General features: G+C 61.2%; 1 protein-coding gene across 12 annotated transcripts in view; it reads right to left on the bottom strand.

Moving 5' to 3' along the window:
- Positions 1-26,348, bottom strand: part of WNK2 (WNK lysine deficient protein kinase 2) — a 117,656-nt gene that overhangs the window by 79,337 nt on the left and 11,971 nt on the right. For all 12 annotated transcript variants that reach the window (XM_087858900.1, XM_045772508.2, XM_045772503.2 and 9 more), the window contains exons 3-6: positions 6,438-6,610; positions 6,060-6,280; positions 2,724-2,881; positions 165-253 (exon numbers count right to left, since the gene is read on the bottom strand). In XM_087858900.1, coding sequence (XP_087715026.1) covers positions 165-253; positions 2,724-2,881; positions 6,060-6,280; positions 6,438-6,610 — 641 coding nt within the window. The remainder of the gene's footprint in view (positions 1-164; positions 254-2,723; positions 2,882-6,059; positions 6,281-6,437; positions 6,611-26,348) is intronic.

Here is a 26,348-nt window from a genome sequence, read left to right as displayed (position 1 = left end):
GTGGGTGAGAAGCAGCTGGCAAAGGGGGGAGCTCCGGGATGGCCCCCAAAGCCAGGGAGCGTGCTCTGGCAGCAGAGGTGGGACCCTGGCCCAAAGCAGCCCGTCTGCCGGGAGCGCGGGCAGCTGTGGTGATCTACCCAGACCCAGCGCCCCACCGGACTCACCTTTCCTCCTTGTTTTTGCAGATGCACTCCCCAATAATCTCCTTGATTTCAGGATCGTGCACTTTCTCAAAGCTGGCAGGCTTGATGCCCTGTAAGACCAGAGGACCAGAGTCACCGACAGGACAGGACCTGTTTCCTGCCCGCTCGGGGGCACTAACCTGCCCAGAGGAAGGCAGGAGGGGCACAAGCTGGTTGGGGACGCAGCTCACACCGAGTCCTGAGGAGGGGCTGTCAGAAGCAGCGGGGTCTGGGGAAGAGCCCGACCCAGCCCCCGCCTGACAGGAGCGTTCGCACGTCGGGCGCAGATGCGGCAGGCGGGCAGGGCGACCACCTTCCTTACCACACCCTCCCCCGAGGGTGCCATGGGCACGGTGCGGTCACGGCTGCTGGCCCAGGGCACCACATGCTCTGCCCCACTGTGGCCGCGGGCAGGGCTGACTTCCAAGGCCTGGTGACTCCAGGGTTTTGTAAGTGTCTGTGCCACGGAGTTCTGCAGCCGGGCGGCTTTCGGGAGCATGCACACCGACCACAGACCCGGTGGGTGCTGGCGGGGTGGCTGCAGCTCGGCCAGTGACAGCCGTGACACGAGAGCAGAACCCTGGGATGCAGCCCACGGGCAGGGGGACTCTAGAAGAATCAGGGGCTGGGCTGGGGGCAGGGGCTTGGGGGAGGGACAACTGATTCTTAACCATTCTAAACACACGGGGGCCTCAACCATCCCATTCTTCAACAAGACTGCCTTCAAAGTCTCATCTTGGCTGGGTTTTTTGGGGGGCTGTTTGGTTTTGTTTTTTTTAAAGTAGAGAACATGACCCGTGCGCTCTCCCACAGAGCGGGAGTACCCGGCGGCCTCCGGCCCAGAGGCAGACCCAGGAGGGTAGGACCCCAGGCCCATACCCAGTGGGGGGTCGTGTTGTGCAGCAATGGACTGGGACACTGGGCTCTAGGCACAGCCAAGGGGCTCCCCTCGGAGATGAGAGCCTCAGGCCATGCCACTGAAGCCAACAGAAAAAAAGGTTTAGTTATGATACGAGAAAGGGCCAGGGTCCTGGCGGGAGGCAGGCGGCCTGAGATCATGCAGGTAAGCTGAGGCCCACAAAGCAGGAGAAGAACGTGCGAGAGGAATGGGTGCTGTTTCAAAGGGGCTCGTGTCCCCAGACTCGGAAGCATGGAGTCGGGGTGCTGGCAGCGGGGACGCCGAATCCCTGCGGGACCTCGGGTCAGGGCAGATGCCGGGGCTGGACCGGTGTGGCTGTGTGTGCCACGAGGCGCCACTGGGCCCACAGGGCGTTCCTGCAAACCACGCCAGCAGGCGGGGAACACGCCTCCCATCTGGTTTCCTCGGGGAGCAAGGGTGGGGCCTGACCTTGCCTAGCCCAAGCTGACACGGGTCCGCACAGGAGCCCCGCTTCCTGGGGCCTCAACGAGGGATCCAGGCCGGCTGAGGAGCACCCCAGTGGGAATCAGGGAATCAGTCCGGTGTCCCTCAGCCCAGCGCACGGACCACAGCCCCGTCCATGCGGGCACCCAAGAAGGAGGGCTGGCAGGCTGCCCCCTCCACACACCCCAAGGCCTGGGAGTGAGGCCCTAGCCTCCTCGGGTGACCCCTGCCCCATGGAGGACCACCGTCCACAGCCAACAAGTCCGCCCTGTCCTGCCAGCATCACTGAGGAGCCGCATGCCTCCCTCTGCGTCTCTGACAAGCTCCAGCCAAAAAGCCCGCCGTCCCGCTCACACCCTCCGCACCACACAGGAGGCTCAAATACGTGAAGGAAGACCGAGGGCAGAAATGAGCTACAACCGGGGCGCCTGGGTGGCACAGCGGTTAAAGCGTCTGCCTTCGGCTCAGGGCGTGATCCCGGCATTCCGGGATCGAGCCCCACGTCAGGCTCCTCCTCTATGAGCCTGCTTCTTCCTCTCCCACTCCCCCTACTTGTGTTCTCTCTCGCTGGCTGTCTCTATCTCTGTCAAATAAATAAATAAAAATATTAAAAAAAAAAAAAAAAAAAAAGAAATGAGCTACAACCTGTGGGGGGCGCGGGGCAGCGGGCAGGGCGGGGGCCCCGGGCTGCCAAGGACCACGCTCCTCACGCACCTGCACAAGTGAGTGGGGCTCCGGGCCGGGGCAAGGCGGCCAGGACGCGGGGCTCATGGGGCCTGGTGCCCAGAAAAGCTACGGCCTCACCAGGCAGGACATCGCGGTGGGAGGACAGGCTGATCTGCTCGCAGAGCTGAAGCCACCTGACGAAAGCGGACGGCTGCCTGGGCGCACACAGGACACGGGAGAGCCAGCGGCCCGGGAGGAGGGCTCTGGGGACAGGCAGCCGGGTGCCGCCTGGAGAGGCCTCGAAGGTGCTCAGCCTCGGCCACGCACAAGGCCACTGCACCCACACTACCGCCAGGGCCACGCGCGTCCACCGCCAGTTCAGAGACCTCAGTGGCCGCCCCGCTGAGTTAGACAGCCTCAGTTTCCCCTCTGTGACAGCATCCTTCCCTTCCTCACACGGTGCTGTGAGCGTTTCACCAAGCACGGCCCTCTGTGGTGGCCAGTGGACTCACACAGGTGACCTTCCGGTAGATCTGGGCGGCGTTCTGGCACTCGGAGTATGGGTACTCCGAGGTGGCCATCTCCAGCATGCACATCCCAAAGGCGTAGACGTCCACGGACTCGTCGTAATGCTCCTCGTACATCTCGGGCGCCATGAACTCAGGGGTACCTGTGCCCGGGAGCAACGGACACGGGGTCAGCGGTCACTGGGCCGGGGAGCCCCTCCCCATCAGGCCCAGAATCTGCGGTTCTAAAAGGCCTGCTCTGCAGAAAGTTCCTGAAAACTCCCGGACCCTCCTGATGCCAGGTGTCGCAGCGGCTCATGGCGCTAGGAGCCCCCACAGCTCCGAGCCCGTTACTTCAAAGGGCACAGTCTGTGCCCCGAGCACGGGAGGCGCCGCACGCCGAGGCACACGCCCCTGCTGGCCACGGGCCCGACCACCCGCGGCAGACACAGACTCACGGTCCCCACAAAATCCCGCAAAGGCCCCAGATGTCCCCGGACAGACACCACGTGTCAGGCGGCACGGAAACGAGTGTCTCTGCTGAAGGTGCCGGCCAGGTGTTCCCAGCACAGGCTGTTCCAAAATGACGCTTCCTCAGAATTTTTCAGCCGATGGAGTGAAACAAAGTACTCGGCCGTTTGCGCAGTGAGCTCTGCACAAAACCGCAAGCACAGACCCAAGACGGACGTCAGGGAGGTGGGGTTCCGGCTGATTCTTCCTTTAGTTACACTGCTTGGGGTCTTTTTACTTTTCTATAACAAGCTTCTACTTTAAAAAAATCACAAAACCCTCTTATTAAAACAGGTCCAGCCAAGCGCCTGTCCAGCCAAACGTGAAGCAGAGGGGAGCGTCGGGAAGGTCTCCACCTTCTCCACTCCCTCCACCTCAACGCTTCCCAAACGCTCCCGTTTCTTGAAGAACCAGATGCAGACCAGCACAGGCTGCATTCAAAAGCACAGACGGGGTCATCAGATGTTTTCATGGCTCTCTGGGATGCAGAGATTACAGGACGTTTCAACTTTTTCTCGCGTACCCACTGTTCCAATTTAACATGTATTACGTGTTTAACAAAGCAAGTTAACATTTGGGGTAAGAAATGGCAAAATCGGGAATCTATCTTTAGGTTTACGTGTGTGTATAAAGAATTCTAGGGGATTCCAGGGGTGCCTGGGTGGCTCAGTTGGTGAAGCGTCTGCCTTCAGCTCGGGTCGTGATTCCTAGGTCCTGGGATCCAGCCCTGCGCTGGGTCCCTGCTCAGTGGGGAGCCTGCTTCTCCCTCTCCACCTGCCCCCACCCCGCTCGTGTGCACGCTCGCTCTCTCAAGTAAGTAAAATCTTAACCAAAAAAAAAAAAAAAGAATTCTAGGAGATTGCAAATCAGAAATAACAGGACCAGGGTGGAGAGAGAACAGGAGTCTGAGGGACCTTGCACTCAGAATATCTCCATCTTTTGGGGTTCTGGACCACATGACTGTGCTGACAATGATTTCCACTTGGCTGTGGGCATCCACAGGGGAAGAGGGAAGCTGGCTGAGCCACCCTGAGGCCCCACACAGCCTGCCTTTCGGTGGGGGGGGGGCCACAGGAGGTGTGGGTGCAGGGGAGGGGGCCAGCTCCGAGCAGGGATGGGGACGCCCACGTGTGCTTGGGCCACGGACACAAACTGTCTTCTCTTTCCTCACTCTGCAGCCACTTAAATCTGAGTGTTAAAAAGAACATGCCTGTGCTCACACACCCACACAGGTGTGAGCCCAGCGCACCTCCACGGCCCCCTGGCCCCACATTCCCGGTGTCCCGGCCACCATGGCCATGAACACCTGCAGGCAGCACCAGGTCAGGACCTAGCCAACGCAGACGCAGGGAGAGGGTGCTGACGCCATCACAGGCAGGTGGCTCTCGGGGACGAACCCCCGAGGGGCACGTAACCCACAGCTGGGTGTGCACATGGCATCACGGGGCTGTGGCCACAGTGTTTGTGACGAGGACACCGTCTCACCCAGTGCATCCCCCTTTCCCATCGGCCGCCACAGAGCCCCCAGGCCCGCCGCCACAAGCCCCCCGCCCCCCCGAGCAGTTGAGAGGTCCTCGGACACAGCACAGAGTGGGGGGGCCTGACTCACAGGTTTGGGGACCCCCCGCCCCACCAAAGGCCCCCCACTCAGCTGCTGGCTCTTGATGCCCAGAGAGATGTGCTAATCACCTCTCATTCTTCATGAGTTTGGAGCTTCCGGGGCCCCCACAAACCTGGGCCCCCTGTGCTAGGCTTGGGGCCAATGTACATCAGCCCATTGACCACCCCTGATACCACCTCCAAAAGGAACAGAGCCACCAGCCAGGGAAGCCCCAGGGAGCTCCAGCAGGTGCCCCACCCCCAGGGTCAGACCTACAAATCCTGCTCAGAGCTGCCCGCTGCTCAGAGGCGTGCTCCCTCCAGCCAGGCCCCTGCTCACTTCAGAGAGAGAGAGACTGAGGCCTAGCTCGGCCCCCACCCCACCACTCAGCTCCCCAGAGCTGCCAGAGGCCCCTGTCCTCAGGGCACACCTGGTGGCCACCCTGCCCCAGATGTCACATTCCAAACCCACTAACCCCGCCAGAGAAGTTTCCAGATTCCCAGTGGTTTCATTTGCTGTAAATAGGCCAGTTTCTGTCCCCAAATGTGCATCAAAACCATGAGCTTGCAAACCCCTGAGGTTACCCTCTCGTCCTGCTTGTGTCCCCACACAGGGCTTCAACGGGCAGGGGGTCTCTCTGGGTCCCACCCGACCCCCGCGGATCCTAGCAGGATTTCTGGAGCCACACCCCGGAGCAGGCTGGCCCTGCAGCACACTGGCACTCCCCAGACGTCTCAAACCCCATCAACAGCCACCCCGAAGCCCTTGCAAGCGCCCTCTCTGCAAAGCCCTGGAGGTGCCCCGGCCCAGCGCCCACTGTGTGCCGGGACCCCAGCACAGCCCCAGTCCCTGCACAGCAGGGACCCAGAAAGACCACGGCGGCTTCTCAGAGGAGGACAAGAACCACATGACGAGGCTAGCAAACCAGCACCCACACCAAATCCCTTGGCCCCAATGCCCCACATGCTCCCTCTGGGCCCCACATGCTCCCTCTGGGCCCCACATCTCCCAGGGACTCCCTGCGGGGAGCCTCAGGGCCTGGGGCATCCGCCTCCCTGCCTGCTCCAGCCTCTCTGGCCACAAAGCCCCGAGTCCCTCTATCATCGAGGCCTCCTCCCCGCTGAGTGTCCACCGCCCCGCGGGCACCAGCGTCCTCAGCACCGGACGCACACGGCCCAGGACCCCCAGGCAGCGGTCGGGCCGCACCCAGGGCCCCCAGGGCGGGGGCTTACCGATCACACTCTTGGCGAAGGACGCCCTCTTGAGAGTGGCCAGGCCCAAGTCGCCGATCTTCACGGAGCCGGTGGGCCCTGTGATGAAGATGTTGTCACACTTGAGGTCCCGGTGGATGATGGGGGGCGTCCTGGTGTGCAGGAACAGCAGCCCCTTCAGGATCTGCCGACACCAGCTGCGGAGCACCTTGGGCTTCATCACCTTGAACCGCTTCAGGTACCTGCGGCGGGGCGGGGTGGGGGGGTCACCAGCGGCTGCCGCTGCCGGGGGGCTGTGCATCCACACCCGACAGGCCCTGGCAGGTGGGAGGCCCGGTGCCCCCGTGGCCCCTGCACCCGCCCACCCCAGGGTCCAGCCCGCGGGGTGTGCGTGCTCACGTCTTCAGCGTCCCCGAGGTCATGAGCTCGGTCACCAGCACGATGCACCTCTTCCCCCGGGCGCTGGACTCCCAGAAGTCATAGAAGCGCACGATGTTGGGATGCTGCAGGCCCTTGAGCATCTCCGCCTCCTCTTTGAACCGCTGCCTCTCCAGCTTGGTGAGCTTCCGGTCCTGGAGAGAGACACGGGCTGAGGGGCAGCCGCGGCTCTGCAGACGCCCTCCGCGGAGCCAGGGGGCCGGGCCGGAACCCACCGGCCGCCCCTGGGGCTCCGTGTGTGAGGACCAAGGAAAGGGAGGGGACCGGGCGTCCTGGCCGCCAGGGGTTTGGCCCAGTCCCTCTGCTGCGATCGCCCACACCGACCCCACAGCCTGGATGAGCCCCTGCACAGGGACGTCAGCAGAAAGATCTCTGGGAGCCAGAGAAGGTTCAAAAACCCACACGGTAGCACTCACACACTCTCCCCCAAAAGACACCTTCAAGGCCTCGCGTCCTCAACACCCGCTTTGAGTGCTGTCACAAGAGAGACATCGTCCAACTGCAACGTACACACGACCTCGAGGACACGTTCACAACCAGAGCAGATGAGAACCGGAGAGCCAGGGTCCCCGCCGGGCCCAGCGGTGCAGGAGGGCACGGCAGACACGCCTCCGTTAAGTTCTCACAGCACAGGGCAACACCACCATCCCTCCCGGGGCTGGGAGTCCCTGTGGGGCGTCGCCCACACGAAGCTCACGACAGGAAGTCCACCGACACCCTCCACCACGTCCAAACCCCACCCCCAGCGGCCTCCCTGTGCTCCCTGCCCCCATGTGCCACCACCCAGCCCTGCCTGTCGGGCCGCAGCCTGGCGTGGCCCTTCCACTCACCCTCCAGGGGGCTCTGACCACAGAGCACGCAAAACAAACCCCAGAGCTCCGTGGTTTCCAGTGTCTGCAGGCCACAGGGTGGACGTCTCCCCGCACCTGCGCCACCCGCCAACCCTGCCCCCACAAACCCTCATCGGCCTCTTGGTACACACGGGGGACCTAGCAGAGCAAGAGGTACCAGGAGAACCGGTGCACGGCTGACCCCGGAAAAACAGAACTCGGGGACAGAGACAACTTCAACAAATCTAGTTCATGTGCTCGCGGGGATCGAGGAGGCTGACACACATAAGAGCAAGATTCTGCTTAAAAAGGAACCACGAAGGGACACCCGGCGGCTTAAATGGCTGACTCTTGATTTCCGCTCAGGTCGTGACCTCAGGGTCCTGAGAGCGTTGGGCTCCGTGCTCAGAGGGGAGACTGCCAGAGATTCTCTCCCCTGCCCCTCCCCCCACTCATACTCTCTCTAAATAAATAAATAAAATCTTTAAAAAAAAAAGGAACAATCAAGAAAGTGCTCTTGCAAATTAAGGCTCCAGTTTTAAGACAAGATATTCTGTAACTTGAGTGAAACATTAGGTGCAAAAACATCAACATTGAATCCAGACGCCAACACGGAAACACACTCCACTCGGCAAAAATGATGGTTTATTTAAGAAAAGTCAAGCCACAGACTGGAGAGACTATTCTCCATAACGTATCTGCTGAGGGTCTCCACCCAGAACACAGAACTCCCACAATTCCATAACAAAAAAAAGGCGTGAACAGGTAAGATGAAGAAACGGCCAAGAAGCGTGTGACAAGGCGCTTGCCATTCTGAGTCACTAGGAAAATGCCAATTCCCTCCCAAAGACACCGCCTGATGCCCACCAGCTGGGCGGCCGGGAGCAGCTGGGGGCTCCAGACACACAGCTGCTGGACGCGCCAGGGGCACAAGCGGGCTGCACACCTGCTCCAGGCCCAGCCTCTGCCCTCCAGTACCCGCCGGGGACGGCCCACGGGCACACTCCAGGAAAGGCAGAGCTGGCACGCGGCTGAGGCCCTGGACGCTCACCTCTAGGGCAGGGAGGCAGCAGGGGGGGCAGCGGGAACTCCTACGTCCTCACAGACGATGCGGGTCACGCGAGCGTGCGCCTCTCACCCACTTGGACACGTCAGATCTGAATCTCATACGTAAGTAATAGCTCAGTTTTTTAAACGTGAAAAATTAAAGTGAAAACATCCATAGCCAATTCAGAGGAACAGAAGAGAAGCGCGAAGAGACGGGAAGAAACCAGCGGAAGCCCTAACAACGTGTACAGGGAGCCCGAGAAGGAGAAGACAGCAGGAGAGCATCTCCCGATCCAGACGGCGAGCCACTCTGGTGACGTGTGTGCCGAGGCCAGGCCGGACCCTCCCAGCCAGGAGCGGACTCCCGAGGACAGAGGGCAAGTCCCACCCAAGGAGCACCTGGCCAAACGGACATCAAACCACGTGACGACCGAAGCTTCCTTCTGGGCACCCTGGTCCTGCTGTCACTGCAAGCGTGCCCACAAATCTCAGCACAGCCCGGCAGAAAGGGGCGCAGCAACGCCGGGAGGGGCAACTGCCTGGGCCCAGCCATGTTGGGGGGGAGGAGGGCCCAGCACCTCGGTGCTCCCCACCCCCACAGGCTTCTGCTTGGAGCAGCCAACTCCCTCCCAGCCACCGTCTGGAGGAAACTCAGAATGCTTTACAAGCCGTAATCCTGCATCGCTCGGCAGATGGGAAGACTTCACCGGACTTTCAGAGAAAAAGTAGTGTCATGAACGACATAACCAACAAGCCCCAAGCCTGAGAGGGAGAGGAGGGCACCCTGCTGATGCCAGAGGGGATAAATCAAAGACTCAGCGGGAATGTGGTCAGACTTCCAGGACGGGCCTCTTGGGGGCTGGGCTGGGCCTGGACGTGGGAGGAGGGAGGGAGCAGACCTCATTTATATTCTAAGCCAGCTGGCTATTTTTAACTGCGTGACACACGGCTTGATAATTTAAAAGGTCAGCTGGCATGTCCTCAGAGTGCTGCCCAGTGCCCCTCACAGAGCTGGCCCCAGTCCTGGTCAGTGTGTGCTGATGGCTGGTCAGCCCCATCAGATCAGCAACGCCACTGTCCTTGAGAGGAAGTCCTAACTGATGCGCTGGGACTGGACGCCTTGAGGTCATGAACCTGGGCCTCAGGAGGGAAGCCCCAGTCCTGCCAGAGTCAGGCCGTTCTGCAGGGGATGGGGTCTGGCGGGACAGGTCACCGCACCAGACACGGAGGAGAGGTCGCTCACACCAGCTTCCCACCCACCCGGTGCCCCAAAGATACTGGGAGCCAATCAGATAAAGGACAGAAGCACCCCAGGGTAACGCTGTCTCTTCTCCTGTGGGAAGAGGGCCTCGTCGGCCATGGGCAGCAGCCTCCGAGCAGGGGCAGGCAGCCAGGTGGTCACAACCCGGGGGTCAGCAGCTCGGCCCAAACAGAGGCAACAGGTAAAGTCCTCTGACCAGGGGGCCCCCATGGCTGCCTCAGGGGGGTTTCTGCAGCCCTCTCCTCAGCCAGACAAAGCCCGACCAACCCCGTGAGGAGCAGAGCTGCCCGGCCACCCGGGGCCCAGGCAGGCGGAGGCGGGCTCCGTACAGACAGGACAGAGAGGGGGCATGAGCGGCCGGAAGACGGTGCCCAGAACCAGCAACGCTGGAGTCCTGGGGTGACGAACTGGCATGTGCCCTCTCTCCAGCCCCTCTGGTTGTAAATCAAAACAAAAGAAAGCCTCAAGGACTTCTGCTGAGAACTGTCCCACCAGGGAATCGGCCCAGGTTGGGGGCTCCAGGGATGGCTGACCCAGGATGAGGGTCTCTGGAATCCCTAGCCCGGGGGAGGCGGGGGTTCCAGGCCTGGAGGCGGTGCCGAAGGCTCCACGCCCGGGCTGCTATGTTCTTCACCTGAAGCGGGGAGGTGTGTGGGGTCTGGGACGTCCCTGGGGTGGTGGCCTCACACAGCACTGGCGTCGGCCTCACGCAGTCACCAGATGGTTACTGAGGCTCTGGGAGCACAGGAAGGACTGGGGGGGGGGGGGTACAAACATGCAATCACACCGTCTGAAAACCGGGGTGAAGGCACGGGTGGGCAGTGCCGGGGCCGGAGGAAAACTCCTGTGGTCTGGAGAGAAGGCAGCAGCCACACAGGCCGCCTGTGGTTTCCGTCAGCACAGGGCCAGCGGCCGCCAGGACCGCAGGCAGGCTCTGGGCCCTGGCCTGTGGGGAGGGGAGGCCGGCAGCTCTGTGGGGCCGTCCTGACCCTTCCTGACCCTTCCTGACCCTTCCTACCCTTCCGGAGCTGAGCTCACCCCACGCACACTCTTCCCGCTGTGACCTGCTCCTTCTCATGCTGGCGGACGTTTTAAAAATAAACTCACTTTTCTAAACACAAGTTTAGACCTCACCTTAAACAATGAAGTCTGTGGGTTTCTCCTAGTTCCCGGTTACAACAAAGGCATCGCTATTGACAAGAGGCGCCCTCCTGTGGCCACCACCCCTGGGAGGACGTGCAGACACAGCGGGAGGGGTCCCTGCGCAGGGTCATCTCTGTCAAGGACCCCAGGGAGGATGTGTCCTCACGGGTGCTGGGCCACCCCAGGGCCCCTCCCCTCCCCCACAGGCAGTGCCACCAGCCAGCCAGGTGCCCCTCACCCCGCCACAGGTCTGAGTAAAATGCTGGGGGGGGGGGTGCCCTCAGAGCGGGAGGGGATCCAAACTGTCCCACAAGTTGAGGCAGCATAAAGGCCACCACTGCCAACATTTTGTGACATTTGGAAACAGCTCAGCGGCCCTTTTGCAAACATGTGGATAAAAGCAGGGGTGACTGAACACACCTCCTACGAGCTGGGGGGGCCCTGCCCCGTCACCAGCCATCAGCCACGGGGAAACCTTAACTGTCACTAGATTGAGGCCAGGCTGCCATCAGGCTCAGGTCAGCCGGCGGAGGGGGCGGGGGAGCCAGTTACGGCCGTGTCACAGGGCAGTCCTGCCGGGCCAGCTGGCAGCCCCAGGAGAGCTGTCACGGTGGCCCCACCCCTGGATCCTCACTGGGGCCTAATGTCACTTTCCACCCTAGGCTGGACTGGCCCTGAGGGTGCCACGCCTGTCCACCATCAGGCAGCCCCCGTCCAGTCAGTTTCAGGAACGGGCCCCCTGTGCTGGGCACCCCCTGGGACGAAGGCGTCTGGGTCATGAGCAGCTGTAGGACGCCCAGCACCCTCCTCACAGCACTGACAGGCTATGGTGGGAAGCCAGCGGGGGAGTGAGGGCCTGCTCGGGCACCGGCATCCAGGGGGCACAGCATGCCCAGGGCAGGAACGCACTAGGCCCAGCCCCAGACCCTCCACCCAGCAAAACTTCTCCCAGGACCTCAGGCCTATCCTGGGCCACAGATGGTGCCGGGCACCGGCGGACAGATGTGGCCAAGACGGGCTCCCTCTGGAGCCTGAGCAGGCGTCCCTGACGGGCCTGCGGCAATCAGCCCTCCACGGTCCAGCGGGCCCCTCCTGGCCGGCCGTAGGGTCTTGACGCCATGCTGTGGCCTTGCTGCACCCTGTCCCCTCCACACAGCAGGAGAGGACAGAGATCTCCCGGGGTCCGCTCTCTTCTGGAAGTAGGTGGACAAGGAGAACAGGGGATGCGGCCAGCAGGGCAGTGGGACAAAGGAGACCGGGAGGCCGGGGCAGTGGACTGTGGCTGCCAAGAGGGGCTTTGCTTTCCCAGGGGAACACCTGCCCTCACCCTAGGACCCTGGGCCAGACAGGCAGGTCATCACGGTGTGCACAGGAGCAAGAGAACCCACCAGCCACTCCCTGCTGGGCTCCCGCCCAATGGGGACAGTCAGCCCTGGGCAGAGGTGACCCGAGGCCCAGCAGCAGCCAGGCCCTGCACTGACCAACTGCAGGTCTGGTTTCTAGGAAGGGCCAGCCCCACACCGGGCCGCTTCCCCACGGGGACACCTCAAGACACATGTGGACACACCGTGGTCACGATCAGCCAAGATAAACACCTCCATCAAGGACATGCCTGCACGGATAGGGGTGGGGGCAGGACACTCGATACCACCCCGCTCAGGGCCAGCTGGGGCAGAGCCAGTCAGGAGTCTTAAAAAAAAAAAAAAAGGAGTCACCCCCCTTTTGCCTCATGGCCGTCCCTCCCCCTGCACGGGGTCCAAAGCCTGGCGGACACCAGGGTAGCAGTGAGCCATAAGGTCCTTGCAACCTGCTGAATGCTGTGGACTCTCCCCAGAAAGCAGACCCCTCTCCCCTACATACTGCCAACCCAAGGAATCCGCAGAACCATAGCTCTGGCTACTCAGGCATGGGGGGAGGGTCCTGATACCTGCCTGTGGAGAAGGCAGCAACTGGCCACACCCTCTAAAGCCCTCCCCTCGAAAGAAGTGGCTAGGACCTCACTCCTCTCCTGTCCAGAAGCCCTGTCCAGCCTGAACGAGCCCTCCAACAGACCTAAGACGGCCCCAGAGGCCAGGCTGCAGGGGCTTTGGCCACCAATGGCCTTAGGCCAGTGTCTGCTGAGCAGACATGCTCCCAGCCTGAACATCCACAGCGTCCCTACAGGCCAGCGCCGCACCAGGGGGCAGGGCAGGGGGTGGGGGTGTCCCTCCAGGCCAGGTGCTGTACCAGGGGGTAGGGCAGGGGGTAGGGGTGTCCCTCCAGGCCCACGCTGTACCAGGGGGTGGGGCAGGGGTGGGGTGTCCCTCCAGGCCAGGTGCTGTACCGGGGGTAGGGCAGGGGTGGGGTGTCTCTCCAGGCCCACGCTGTACCGGGGGTGGGGCAGGGGTGGGGTGTCCCTCGAGGCCTACGCTGTACCAGGGGGTGGGGTAGGATGCAGGAGGCACCCTGCCAGATAGACGCAGTGCCTGTCTGGGGTGAGGAAAGGCTCCACAGCTCACATCTGCCCCAATGCTGGGAACAGACTCCTCAGTTCCTCCCACGTTGGCAGCAAGGGCCTTAGGGCCACAACCAAGACAAGACCGTAGGTGCTCACTGCACACCCACCTGAAATGAGCCACCAGGTCTGGGTGTGACAGGAGCCCCCACATTCAGCCCAAGACAACAGCCATAAGCCACATGTGGCTGTGAGTGTTCGACGAGTGGCTCTTCCGAGAGGTCACCTACGTGTAAGATACCAATGCACCAGCTTTCTAAGACACATTTTTTTGTATAATTGTTCAAACCTCATTAATTACCTTATACCTTACGTGTTAAAAAAAACAATACTTTGAATGTACTGAACCAAAGAAAAATATTATCAAGCTGAATTCCACCTGTTCTTTTTACACATTCAATGTGGCCATTAACACACGCATGACACACGTAGCTCACATTCCATTCCTGTAGGACGGCACTGCCTTCAGGGATCTGCACCAGGCCGCAAACCAGAAGCTGAGCCACTGGGCAGAGCTCTGCAGTCAGACAGGGAACACCAAGCTTTCAGCCTACTCTCCAGAGGCTTAAATGTTAGGAGAATGGATAGAACAGAACAGAGCAGTGCTCACAAAGCCTGCACTCAATCCCGGACAGGATCAACACAACCTGCCCTTATTACAGCATCTGGTGGGGACAAAAGTAAATCTTCTCTAGAGGAAAACAAAATCACCCACAGTTTCAAATATCTCTATGAGCTTTAAATACACCAATCTAAAATAGCCAGGCCAACTAGGAGCTGAGACCAAATGACAGAAAATCAATGTGGGGGAAAAAACAAACAATAGCAACAAACCCCAAAGGATCCAAATATCGGAGGTATCAGACAGACATTAACATTACTGTGATTAGTGTAGCCAAGAAGCTAGATAACGGAGAGAGAGAGAAATCAAGACACACTCTTAATTATAGAGCACACACTGCTGGCACCAGAGGGGAGGTAGGTGGGGTGGGGGAAACAGGTGATGGGGATGAAGGAGGGCACCGGCTGTGATGAGCACGGGGTGATGTATGGAAGTGACAAATCACTATATTGTACACCTGAAACGAATATAACACTGTATGTTAACTGGAATTATGATAAAATTTTGAAACATAAAAAATAAAAATTCAGTAAAGAAGGAAAATAGACAACCAAGATTCACCAGAACTAAAATCTATGAAATTAGAACCAAATGGAATCTAGAACTAAGAAATGAAATAGGGAACTCAATATATGGGCTTAGCAACAACTAAGACACAGCTGAAGATGGGATCAGCAAACTAGAAGATCAGATCAGAGGACATATGCAGACTGGAACATGGAAGCAAAACACGTGGAAAATATAGGGAGGAGGATGCAAAGTTCATAGACACCGTGGAAAGGTCCAGCCTACGGGTAAACAGGGTTCTGAAAGATGAGGGCATAAAGATGAGACAAAAGCAACATGCATAAAATAACTCTCCCAAGTTTTCCAAAATTGAAGCAAGACATCCAGACATAGATTCAAGAAGTGCTATACGCCACGAGCCGATTAAGTACAGAAAACAAACCACACTGGGCACATTACAGCAAAATAAAACTAAAAATCGAACGCATAAAGGAAATCTTAGAAGCCACATTGCAAATGGCAGGCAGGAGGCAGGGGTGGGTGGACCAAGTGTAGTGTTCGAAGTCCCTTACCCGCCCAGGATGTGGGAGAAGTCAAGGATATGTGTCATCATCTCTGGGGGAACCAGTAAAACTTACCAGAAAACGCATGACAAACTTCCCAAATGCAAATGCCCACCTGCCTGGAGCCCTAAGAGTGGTGCGTCCAACCACTGGGCACACTCATCACACCACACCTCAGCCATTACGTTCACCACGCGTACATACGCAAGAATGCAATGAAATACAGCCCAAACTTACACATTCCCAGTGACATCAAGTAAAACAAATGGCAGGTGAAACAAGCTTTTGGCCACCGTCCTAGTGTGCACCCTCCTCCATCCTGCCCCCTTGGCCGTCTGCCCTATAGCCCAGGTCTCCTGGGTATGCCCACGCAGAAGCACGACCATCCCGTTGCTCCAATGACCTTTGGGAAGATGACACATGTGTCCCTCCCAAGATCGAAATGGAATTCCAAATCCAACAGGGAGCCAGTGCTCAGTGGGCCCCCTCCTGCAGGTGGGTTCTTTCTCCAGGTGATGGTAAAGCCACCTCCCAGCTCAGGACTGAGATGCAGAGAGGCCGTGCCCGGCGCCCCACGGGGATTCTCTGCCCCAACCTCTAACAGGTGGGACAACCCTGAAGCCCAGGAATAAAAACTGAGGCGACATCCTGACGGGTGAGAAGAGCCCCCCACACACACCTGCAGCTCTCTCTCACTTCAGGCAAACATTTACCAGCAGCCATGGCCTGCCGCACAGCCATGCACCAGCCAGGCCGAGAAAGCTATCCTTGGGCAAGACCTCTGCCCTCACATCTCAACCCTGATGCTGTCCAGTTCACAGAGGGCAGAGAGGTTCCACACCAGCAGACCGGCCACCACCCCGGCTTCCAGATGCGAGTCCCTTGGCTACAGGCCACTGCGGGGGCCTGAGTGCCCCGAGTCCCAGGGGCCAGTGGTAGGAGGGCCTAGCTGAAACGGCACAGCCAGGGACAAGCAGGCCTCTGTCTGGCAGACTGATGGGGTGGGGACAGCCTCTCTGGACACAGCCCTGCGAGGGGGGCACCCTCTCGCACCGTGACCCCACCAGACAGGTAAGCCCCCCTGAGCACGGCAACACGATCAGCTATGCCACCTACGGCCAACCTGTTCATTTCCCATGCTGGCTTTGCCCAAGCCCAGCGTGATCCAGGAAGAAAGGGAATGAAATTCCTCCATCCTGTACCCGCTACAGGGCCTGGGCCGGCCCCACCACTGACAGGCAGAGCAAGTGAACGAGTAAGTGAATGAGCAAACAATGGAAAAGTGCCTGCAGGGCCTGCTCCCACCTTCTCCAACCCCCACCCCCGCTCAGCATCCCAGAGAAGAGGGGCCCTGCCCACGTGTAGGGCCTGCCTCCCCCCCTTCCGAGGGGCTGCCCGGGGATGCGGACCTGAGACCCAGCCTGTGGGATCCTGGGACTGCGGCTGGTGCCCCTGCAGACACCCAACCGAGCTCAGTCGGAGCAGAGGGTACACGCTGCAGGGAGGGAGGCTTGCAGGGACCCAGGACTCGTGCACACAGTGGGGTGAGTTCCCAAAGCTCAAACTCCAGCTCACTGTTAGCAGGGCAGCTCTGCAGACAGCAGGTCTCACTAGCATCCTTAACGGACTGACCGTGGCCGGTGCCCCACCGTGGCCAGTGCCCCACCGTGGCCAGCACAGGCCCTAGGAGCAGGTGGCCCCTGGCCTCCCCAGGCCCAGCCTCCCTTGCTCACTCCAGAGCCTGCCACACCCCCATGGTCCTCCCCGAATCCACAGGCAGTGGCATCAAAGCCTAGCAGGGTGGTGCTCATTAACAGGGAGAGGTGGGGATGCCACTTCCTGAGAGGGACCCCGTGCACAGCAGTCAGCAGTCAGCCACACTCCCCGGGGCCTGCCCACCCCAGGCTCGCAGGTCAGAGCCCCACTGCCCCAACTTGGCCACCCTCATGGCACAACCCCCTCCCTGCTGGAGCGCAGATCACTGAGAAAAGTGCCAGCCTCGCTCAAAAGCGTCCTTGAATGTCCTTTGTCCATGTGGACACAGGTGGGCTCCTCCTCCCTGTACCATGAGACTCCCCAGGTCAGGGCTGGGGTTCAGGCTACATGTGACCTGTACAAACGAGCCATCAGCTTCCTTGCTGAGGCTCACGGCTGCCTGTTCTGGGGTCACAGTCATGGCTGTACACGGTGGGCTTCCCGGATCCAAGAAGGAGCCTGGGGGAGGCATCCTGCGCCCGGGCAGCCCCAGAGCTCACACCACCCTCCCCTGACCAGAGAGGCAGCGCCCGCCCCATGCTACACAGCCCGAAGCTGGCTCTGTTCCCTCTCTCCCCCAAAAATGCCCCCAATCCCTACAGGTCCGGCACCTCTGAGCACCTGACTGTGCAGGCGTGGAGGCAGGTGCACGCACGGGACGCAGGTCAAGCAAGCCGCCCAGTGACAGCAACGGTGCTCTTCCTCCACAAAAACCCATTTCCTCTACTGCTTTGAAAGCGTTGCTCAGAAGGGTGCAAAGACAACGTTACACAGAGCTCCACGCGCCCGGAAGGCTGCGGCGCTCAGCTGGGACTCTCACCCTCGGCCCCCGCAGGGAAGTCGTCCAAACCTCGATGCCTGGGCGCGTGGCCGCAATTCTTCACCGCACGGCTATTTATAGCCTAAGAACTAGCGGATGAAGAAGGCCGGTGGCAGACCTCCGGGAGCAGGGAGCAGGGCAGGCGGGCGCAGGTGAAAAGCGCCAGGCCGGGGTTTAACAAAACTCCCACGGTGCGGACCGAACAATGAATGAGAAGGGCTGCCTTCAGGAGGGAAGCGTGGGAGTTCTGCTTCCTTTTCCCCGTGTCCCCGATTCTCTGCAATCCGCTGAACTTCACGACCCTATGCGGCCACATCCCCGTGCCAGGCTACTTTCCTTCCCAAGGGGAGGATACCGCGGTGCAGACTTCCTCAAGCGCCCCCTTCCATGTCTATTCCCTACATGGCTTCAGAGGTGGCCTTCCTGGAGAATTCCTAATTCTGTAAAACCCACTAAACCCTGAACATCTCCTCCTGTTGGGCTCATGGCTCAAGGACACGTGTGGACAGCACCTCCTGTGTGCCGAGTGGCCGGAGACAGAGCTCTGTGGGGGGCGGTGGCAGCCAGGGTCCCGTCCACCCTCCAGGCCTGCACTTGGGGGTTCATGCAAGACTGAGAGTTTGGGAAGAAGACTAACATACGAGACACGCCCAGTAACAATGAGACTGAGGAGGCCAGACGGTGGCTCTCTTTCTGGCCCGTTTGGGATTTCCATGATGACAAGGCAGAAATAACCCTACTGGGCCTCAGTAAGCTTCCAGCTCTGCGGGCCTTGCCTCTGATTTGGACGCCCCAGGCATGGCCCCATGGCCCCTGGCCAGCTGCCCTCACCCCCACTGGGCACATGAAGAGATGGATGGTCAGGGAGTGGCTCTGGGGACCCCAGGGCGCTGCACACCAGCTGCCTCCACCGCACATTCCCCAAGGAAGCCCGGAGAGGCCATCTCGAGCTTCTGTGGGGCTTGGGGCTGCACACCCCACTGGGCTTGCTCCCCAGGGGCCCCCCTCCCTGAGGACAGCAGGGGCATCATGGGCCATCCTCTGCACTCCTCATGGGTGCACACGTGGACCCGCCCCTCCCCAAGCCCGCAACCTCCACCCTCCCCTGCGTCAGGCCCAGTCAAGGACCCCTGGGGATCCAACCCCCAGCGACCACACCCACGTGTGCAGGGCTAGGCAGGGCAGGCCCCACGCCCCAGAGTCTCCTGGGTGTCCCACTGGCGGGGCCTTAGCAAGGGGTGCCAAATCTGAGGTCACCTGTGCTCCCGGCCACCAGGACCAGGGGAGTGGGGGCAGCGCTGACCCCACAGAAACAAGAGGGCCCACAGACGCCAGACATCATGCCTCCACGTGGGCCTTGTGGGGGCAGGAAGACGTCCCAGAAGGAGACACCGGGACTACGCTGGCGGCCTCGGTGGCCTCATCTGTACAAAGGGCCCTGGGCAAAGTGTGGGCACTCACCACCTAAGGCTCCCCAAGGGGTCTGCGCTGTGGCCAGTGCCAAAAAGCAAGCACCCCAGAGCTCCCAGTGATCCGTCCTTATGGCCCCTGGCCAAGCCGAGGCTGGCCACCAGCGTGACCACCGGGCCCCTCCCGCCATCCAGAGTCACCTACCAGAGCCCCCTGCGACACTGCACCCCTGTCTACAGGGGAAGGGCCAGCGTCTACACAAACACGGGTAGCCCTCAGACCTCCCTGAACACCGCCCCAGCTCTGTCTGTGCGGCACTCACTCAAAGAGTAAAAGTCAACACCAAAGATAAAATAAAATCTCTCCGCAGTGCCAAAAATACCTCCCCGCGGGATGAGGGAGCAGGCGCCAGCTTCCACAGCAGCAACTGTTGCTATGGATACAGGGCTCCAGCCGGCAGGGGGGAGGGACAGAGATGAGGGAGGGGGACAGAAATGAGGGAGGGGGACGGAGACGGGGGAGGGGGACGGAGATGGGGGAGGGGGACGGAGATGGGGAGGGACAGAGATGGGGGAGAGGCAGAGATGGGGAGGGGAAAGAAATGGGGAGGGAGGCAGAGATGAAGGAGGGAGGCAGAGATGGGGGACTGGGGGACTGGACAAAGATGGGGAAGGGACGGAGATGGGGGCGGGGAAGAGATGGGGAGGGGACAGAGGTGGGGGAGGGGAGAGAGATGGGGGAGGGAGGCAGCGATGGGGGGCAGGGGAGGGGCAGAGCTGGGGGCAGGAGAGAGGCTGGTCAGTGGTGAGGAGGGAGGTACCAGCGGAGTGCCGGGCAGCCCTGGCCCTCAAGTCTGGCACTGGAAAGCTGGTCTACAATCCAGACTTAGGGAGGGTGTGCTGAACAGTAGTACTTGCACCAGGAAGGAGGGCAGGAAAGAGACCTCCCACGAACACTGAGTGCTTGTCTGACCTGAACACAACAGGTCCCCCAGACAGCCTTGATTCCTAACACTGGCTGACTCCCTCCAGGGCGTGTGTGGCCCTGTGACAGGTGGACAGAGGCATGTGCACTGCCCCCTCCAAGAGCCAGGCGTGGGGCAGGAGCCTCGAGGCTCCAAGGCTGAGTCCTCTCAGAGCCCCTGGGCTGCAGGGTGGGGCTGGCCACCACTTCCTGGAGGTTCTGCCCCACGGAGCTTGGGCCCCGGTGCCAGACTCTCTCCAGAGGCCTCCCTGCCCTGCAAAAGCTGCCTGGCCCCAGGCCTTTCTTCATCACCAGGGGCCACTGTCCCCAGGACGGATGAGCCAGGAGGCTGCCTGAAGGGATGGGTTCCCAGGGAGGGGCTCCCGGCACCTCACACCCAGCGGTCAGGCCTTGTCCCTGAGCCATCTTCATATCACCCCCCAACGTCCCCTCAAAGCCACTGACCAGGCCAGGTGGTTACGACACCCGTGTGTCCTGGTGAACCACGCCCCTCCTCTCCCGCACGTAGGCCACATACCCGGGCCTGAGCAGCATTGCTCCCAGGCTCCAGCCCTGCTCACACTCAGCCTCGCCCACAGCCCCCTGTGGTCCTCCCAGGGTGGCCTCCCCGGGCCCTGGGCGCACACTGTCCACTGGGAGGCAGGATGTCCTCCTGTCGCCGCCTCAGCAAACACCGTGCTGTGGCCCAAACAGCACACGGACTCTTCCCGAGCTGGAGCCAGAGCAAGAAGGCGGCCTCCCAGCCAAGTCAAGGAGATACACAAGGGCCACTTCCTTCCGGGGCTCCTCAGAGAATCCGTCCCTCGTCCACATTCTAGAGGCCACCACGTCCTCCTGCCAGAGGGACCGAGGGGGTGACACCAGGATTGTCCCCCATCTCAGGGTCCTCAAGGCACCTCATCCACAGGTCGGGGCATGGGGCCGCCCATCCAGCTTCCCACATCCCTCTCCCACCTGCCTGACCCTGGGCGTGGACAGGGCACCTGTCGCTGCAGGCTCCCTTCCAACCTTCCCCGGGGCCGCACCCGCCTGCCAGGCTGGAGTCCCTGCTGGGGCTTCGGGCCAGGAGGCTCACTCGGCAAACTGAGTGAAGAACCTGCCGTGGGGTCAGCACCTGAACCTGCCAGCGGGGGCTCCAGCCTGCCCTCCCCTCAGCAGAGGCTTCGGGCGGGGCTCGGGGCCGCCAACGGGAACCCCCAGCAAAGGCGCTCCAAGGCGGTGGAGGGCGTCTCCAGCAATATGGCCTTCGTGGGCCTCGGAGACCCCAAACCCCAAGGATAAGCCAGCCTCCCTGGCTGTGGCCAGGGCTCCATGAGAGAAGGGAAGCAGGTCCCCGCAGGGCTCCTGCGAGCGTTCAGGAAATTGCCACAGCGGTTATTACAACCACTAATAATTACACTCAGAGACCAAGGTCTTTGAAAACCCTCGTGATTCAACCTCCACCCAGCTACGCCTATCCCAGCCCCACCCACAGTATTTTCCTTCCCCCAGAGAGAAAACGTAGCAGAAACCCTGTTGAAAGGCCGTCAGGGCAGAGCACCTGCCTTGGACACCCAAGGCCCCCCCACAGGTCCTGCCCCGCCCAAGGAGAAAGACTTCCCCACCTGGCAGGGCTGTGGCACGGCCACCAGGACCCCAGGCGTCCACTCCCAGTTGCCAGGGCCTCTTCCCTGGCACGCCAACCCAACAAGACACACATGAGCACCCAGGCCGGCAAGGGGTGTCTTCATGGCACACCCGGCAGCCAGCAAGCAGAGAAGCCGGGATCGGGAGCCACAGTGGCAACACGCAGGCCAAGGGGGCAGGCGGGCGACGCGTCTGTGGCAGCCCTGCCTAGCCCACCGGGCCCCACGGCGCCGGCCACGTGCTGACCCTCTGCTGGGACGTCAGGCGCCCGTGCCAAGCCCTAGGCCCCCGGCTTCTCTGAGCCTCTCCCCAGAGCCTGTGGCCAAGAGTTTGTCCCAAGTTGTGTCTGAAGGCTAGACCCCTCTGTGACCTCTGGGCAGGCTGACAGCCATCGAAGAGGCCTGGCCGGTTCCAGGTAGAAAGCTGGCAACGCGACCTCCACTCCACCTTGCCAGGCCACACACGGCCCCTGCTCCGCTCACAGACACAAAGGGCCTGCCTCAAAAAATGCATCCATAAGCTGCACCAGGAAGCAGCCCGCAGGGCCAGAACGTTCCAGTGTCACTGTCTCACTCCCCCTGGGAACAGAGCAGGCCTTTGTTTGCTATCTTCCCCGTCATCAAATATTTACAGGGGCTCACGGACTATTTCAGGCAGGCCAGCTGGGAGCCAATCACCGCCCTTCCCAGGACACACAGAGGCGCAGGTGAGCAGGCCGGGTGGCGGGGTGCGGCTTCCTGCAGGGCAGCCACCCCTGTCCCCAGGCCAGAGCGTGCCCACTGGGACCTGGGGCCTTGCTGGCTGGACGAGAGCCCAGGGCCAGCAGGGGCTGGACAGCTGTCTGCACCTGGGCCTCCAGGGAGGTCGAGAGCAATGGTGTGAGTGTGCATCCATCCTGGGTGGGCAAGCAGGTGCCTCCCGCCGCCAAGGACAAGGGAGAGAGCAGCTGCATGCCCGTGTCCACCCCAGCCTGCCTCTCACCTGTAACAGACCAAACTAGGCTGCCCCAGTGTCAGCGGCAGGTGCGCGGACCCACAGACGGGGAGCCCCAGGCACGGTGGGAGAGGGACCGGGGGCTGGCTGGCACAGTGGGGCCGAGCACCGAAGGGCGTCGTGACGAGACCGTGCGATCCATGTGTGAGAAATTCTCGGGCGGCACGCCACGTCCGGGACAGAAAGCAAGCGTGCTGCCTGAGCCTGGGACGCAGGTCTGCACCCGGGGGGACCCGGACGCACTGGCCTGCCCCCTCGTTCCAGCATGTCACTTCCAAAACAACGGAGGCAAGAGCTCCCCTCCGTCATTCCGCATGTACAGAATGTCCCCTTCCTTGTTAAAGACTTTCACTATTTTCATCTGCTTTTCCTTCATTTTGTCTCTAGCTGATTTCCCTCAACTCCTGCCTCATCCCTAAAGCACCCACTGAGCTCATACACCTTCTGACCTTCCCTTAACCCGTGCAGACCCAGCCTGCAGCCACAGAATGGCCGCGGCCGGACAGACCGCCCTGCGGGTGCCACGAAACACCATCCTGCAGGCGTGAGGCTGACCCGGCACAGCCGCGAGGAGGACGGGAGGGGCAGACAAGCTCCCCGGGGCTGCGCCCACACCCACACACGGTGTATGTGGGGTAGGCGGTCCACCGGCGCCCACAGGCCAGGAATCCGATCCACAGACGGTCAGGGCCACCAAGGCCAGAGGGCTGCAGGAGCAGGGCCGGGGAAGCCCCGCCCCCCACCCCCCTGCACCCCTCCCCAGGGTCTGCCCCCACCCCTCCCTCCTGCAAATCACTCACAGCAGCACACCCGCGCGAACGGGCTGCAGTGTTCTCCATCACCCTGCGATAAAAGCACCCTCCTGCCGCCCTCCCCCTCCCCACGGGGCCGCTGCAGGGTCAGGTCTGCTTGGCACCCACACCTGGGCTCCGAGTCCCCACCCAGACCCTCCAACTTCCAGCTCAGGGGTGGCTGAGAAGAAAAGGAACAGTCTGGCTTGGATGCCCCTAAGGAAACATCTGGGAGCCTAACAGGGCAGACGGCCACCCGCAAGGGCAGCTTTGTCTGCCAAGGGCCCCCATAGTCCATGCAGCAAGGCAACCCTGCATCACGTCAGAGCAAAAACCATCCCACCCCAAACGCTAGTGTGGCTCCCACGCGGGTCACGGGCCCCGTGTGCCACCAGGGCCTGGGGGGTGGGGCCTGCATCCCCAGGACCCAAGAACACGCAGACTTCTAGACCATTCTGTCAGGTCCCCACCAGGAGTGTGGGATGGCCGTCGCCCTGGGGAGGATTGGGGGGCAGGGGGTGTCCTCCTCCAAGGGTCTCTCAGCAGCACCAGGGGCCCCTCATGCTGCTGAGAAGGACCCCGTGGCCCCCGAAAGTGGGTCGCCAGCACTGTGCAGTAAGGCTTCAGAATGACCGAATCCTCCCTAAACCCAAGCACACAGGGTCCCCACTGCCCCCCAGGAGATGCCCACTGACCGCACCCCTGCTCTGTCCCTGCCCTCACTCCTCTCCCCCTGGAGTTGGCAATGCTTCCTCCAAGACAACCAAACACACTCTCTTGCTCCGAACCCGTCCAGGCAGGAGTCCGTGGATGTGTGCGGGTCTACCTGGCGCGGTCACTTCCCAGCTGGAAGACACAGCACGGTGGCCAGCTGCCTTCTGGGGGCCCAACAGCCCCGCTGAGGAGCGCACCCCACAGGGCACAGGAGAGGGTCCCCGACGCATCAGGCTCCTGCTGCAGGTCAGCGCCCAGCTGCGGGCAGAGCTGTGGCTGAACCCCCCTGAACTCGCCCCTGGGGATGGGGGAGGCTGCTGGGCCCGCTCGCCCCTGCGGTGGGCTCTCGCCAAAGCTGGGGCAGGTAGGCCCCGGGGGCTGTGGGTGGTGATTCACTGTCACTGCACGTGCTAACTCGGACGCCACGATCATGACTTGGCAAAAATACCAAAGAACATAAAAAAGAGGCTTCAAGAAGGGCAGAGACCCAAGTGAATGCGGCCACGTCAGAGGAAGGAGGTTTGGGGTGCGTTTCAGCATCTGTCCATCATCACCTTCTCAGGAACATCCCTAGAGACACCCCCCACCCCTGCAGTGGCCTCTGCATCCGTCCTCACAGCTCCCGCCCCCTGGAGGGGCCCAGTGCTGGCACGGGGAGGGACGGGGGAACACGGCCCCCACCGGGGCACTGCAGCGTCCACAGTGCAGCCCAAACAGGGGGCTGGCCCACTCGGGAGCCCGAACCGGGAAGGCGGGAGGCCTGCAGCCCTGAGCCCCACAACCACCACACCCGCGGCCCAGCTTCCTGGCAGCAGGTCCCACTCCGCTGCTGACTGCCCCCCAGGAAGGGGACCAGCACGATCTTTCCAAAAGCCTGGATTGTTCCAGACAGAACGTCCCTGGACCCTGAGGCCATGGGTCAGAGGTCGTGGGGACAGCAGAGCGACCCCTCACCGAGACCCCAGTCTGCGTGCCCGCGGGGCGCCAGCCCGACCGGCATCTGTGATGGGCACCACGGCGCACCCCGCAGAGACGCAGCCCAAGTGTGGCCGTGCGGAAACCCAGCGGCCCAGGACACCGTCTCCGTGGGAGAAAAAGGCAGTGCCACAGAGATCCAAAAACAATGATCAAGAAGAGTGGAGGGATTGTTCTAGATGAAATCCGCCATGACAAACAGGCAGCTCGCGACTCCTGACTGGATCCTGGATCCAAACGAGAAAACGGTCAGCCCCATTGGGAGGCGCGGCCCGCGTCAGACGCGTGGCTAATGGCATCCAAGCCGGGTGTCAGTGTGACACGGAGCTGTGGATTTGTGGGCAGGTGAGTGGCACCCCGGGTGCGGGGACATGGGCTGGGGGACACACGCAACGGCTACAGGGACAGACAGTCGAGCTGCTAACACCTGGCAGTCCAACTTTCCCAAGTTTCTCAAAATAAAAAGTTGGTGGGGAAATGGAAACCGAGTCGCTGGCAGAGAGGAGCAAGTTCTGAGGTGGGGAGAGAGGAGGGTGGGGAGCCACGGGAGGGGATGGCGATGTCCCCGCACAGACGCCTGGGGGCAGGGCGGCAGGAGGCGTCCAGAAGCAGTGGGTGTGGGGGCTGCTCTGTTGGTGGGACAGGCCCGGGCGGAGGGCCTCCTCACACACAGGCACCAACAGGGCCTCGGAGATATGAGGTAACCAGGACAGACACGGGCAGGCGCCCTCGCACAGCATGACCCTCCCTGCCAACAAATCCCACTGTATTCAGCCCCAGGAACAGACTGAAATCCATCCACAGCGGCAAGGCTTTCCCAGATGCCCCTGCGACAGGCATCCCGTTCTAACCTGAGAGACCAATGTCACTTACTGGTAAACAGTTTCCCTCATGGATTAAAACATGGACACTTATCTAACCACTTGCTTCCTGCCTTAAAATGTGGTTGTGATGCCTGAAGCTATGGCAGCCTTTTTGTAGCCATGAGGCAATGGGCCTGTGGGCAAATCCAACACGGCCGAGGACAGTAGGAAAGAAAAACAGGAAAACACCACCGTCCCTGCCAACACTGCTAAGCCACCAGGGCCCTCGGCTGGCCACCCCTCAGTTTCCCACCCTGGGAACGATGAAAAGTTTGCATTGCTTAGCCACACTCGGTTCACAGCTGGGAATTTTCCCAGCTCACATGCTCCCAAGCAAGAGCCAGAAAAGCAGGGAACCTGGGTAAGAGTGGACACCAGAGGGGGACAGGTCCCTCCCCACAGCAACCAGCCTGAGATGGCAGGAGTCTCAGGGCAGTGTCCCATGCCCAGAGCTAAGCACCGCCAATGGCCCCA

This window comes from Ursus americanus, chromosome 34 (assembly GCF_024610735.1).
Source record: "Ursus americanus isolate L20-20 chromosome 34, mUrsAme1.1.p, whole genome shotgun sequence".
Taxonomy (NCBI): domain Eukaryota; kingdom Metazoa; phylum Chordata; class Mammalia; order Carnivora; family Ursidae; genus Ursus; species Ursus americanus.
Note: the sequence above shows the minus strand (reverse complement) of the source record. Positions and strands in the feature narration are given on the sequence as shown.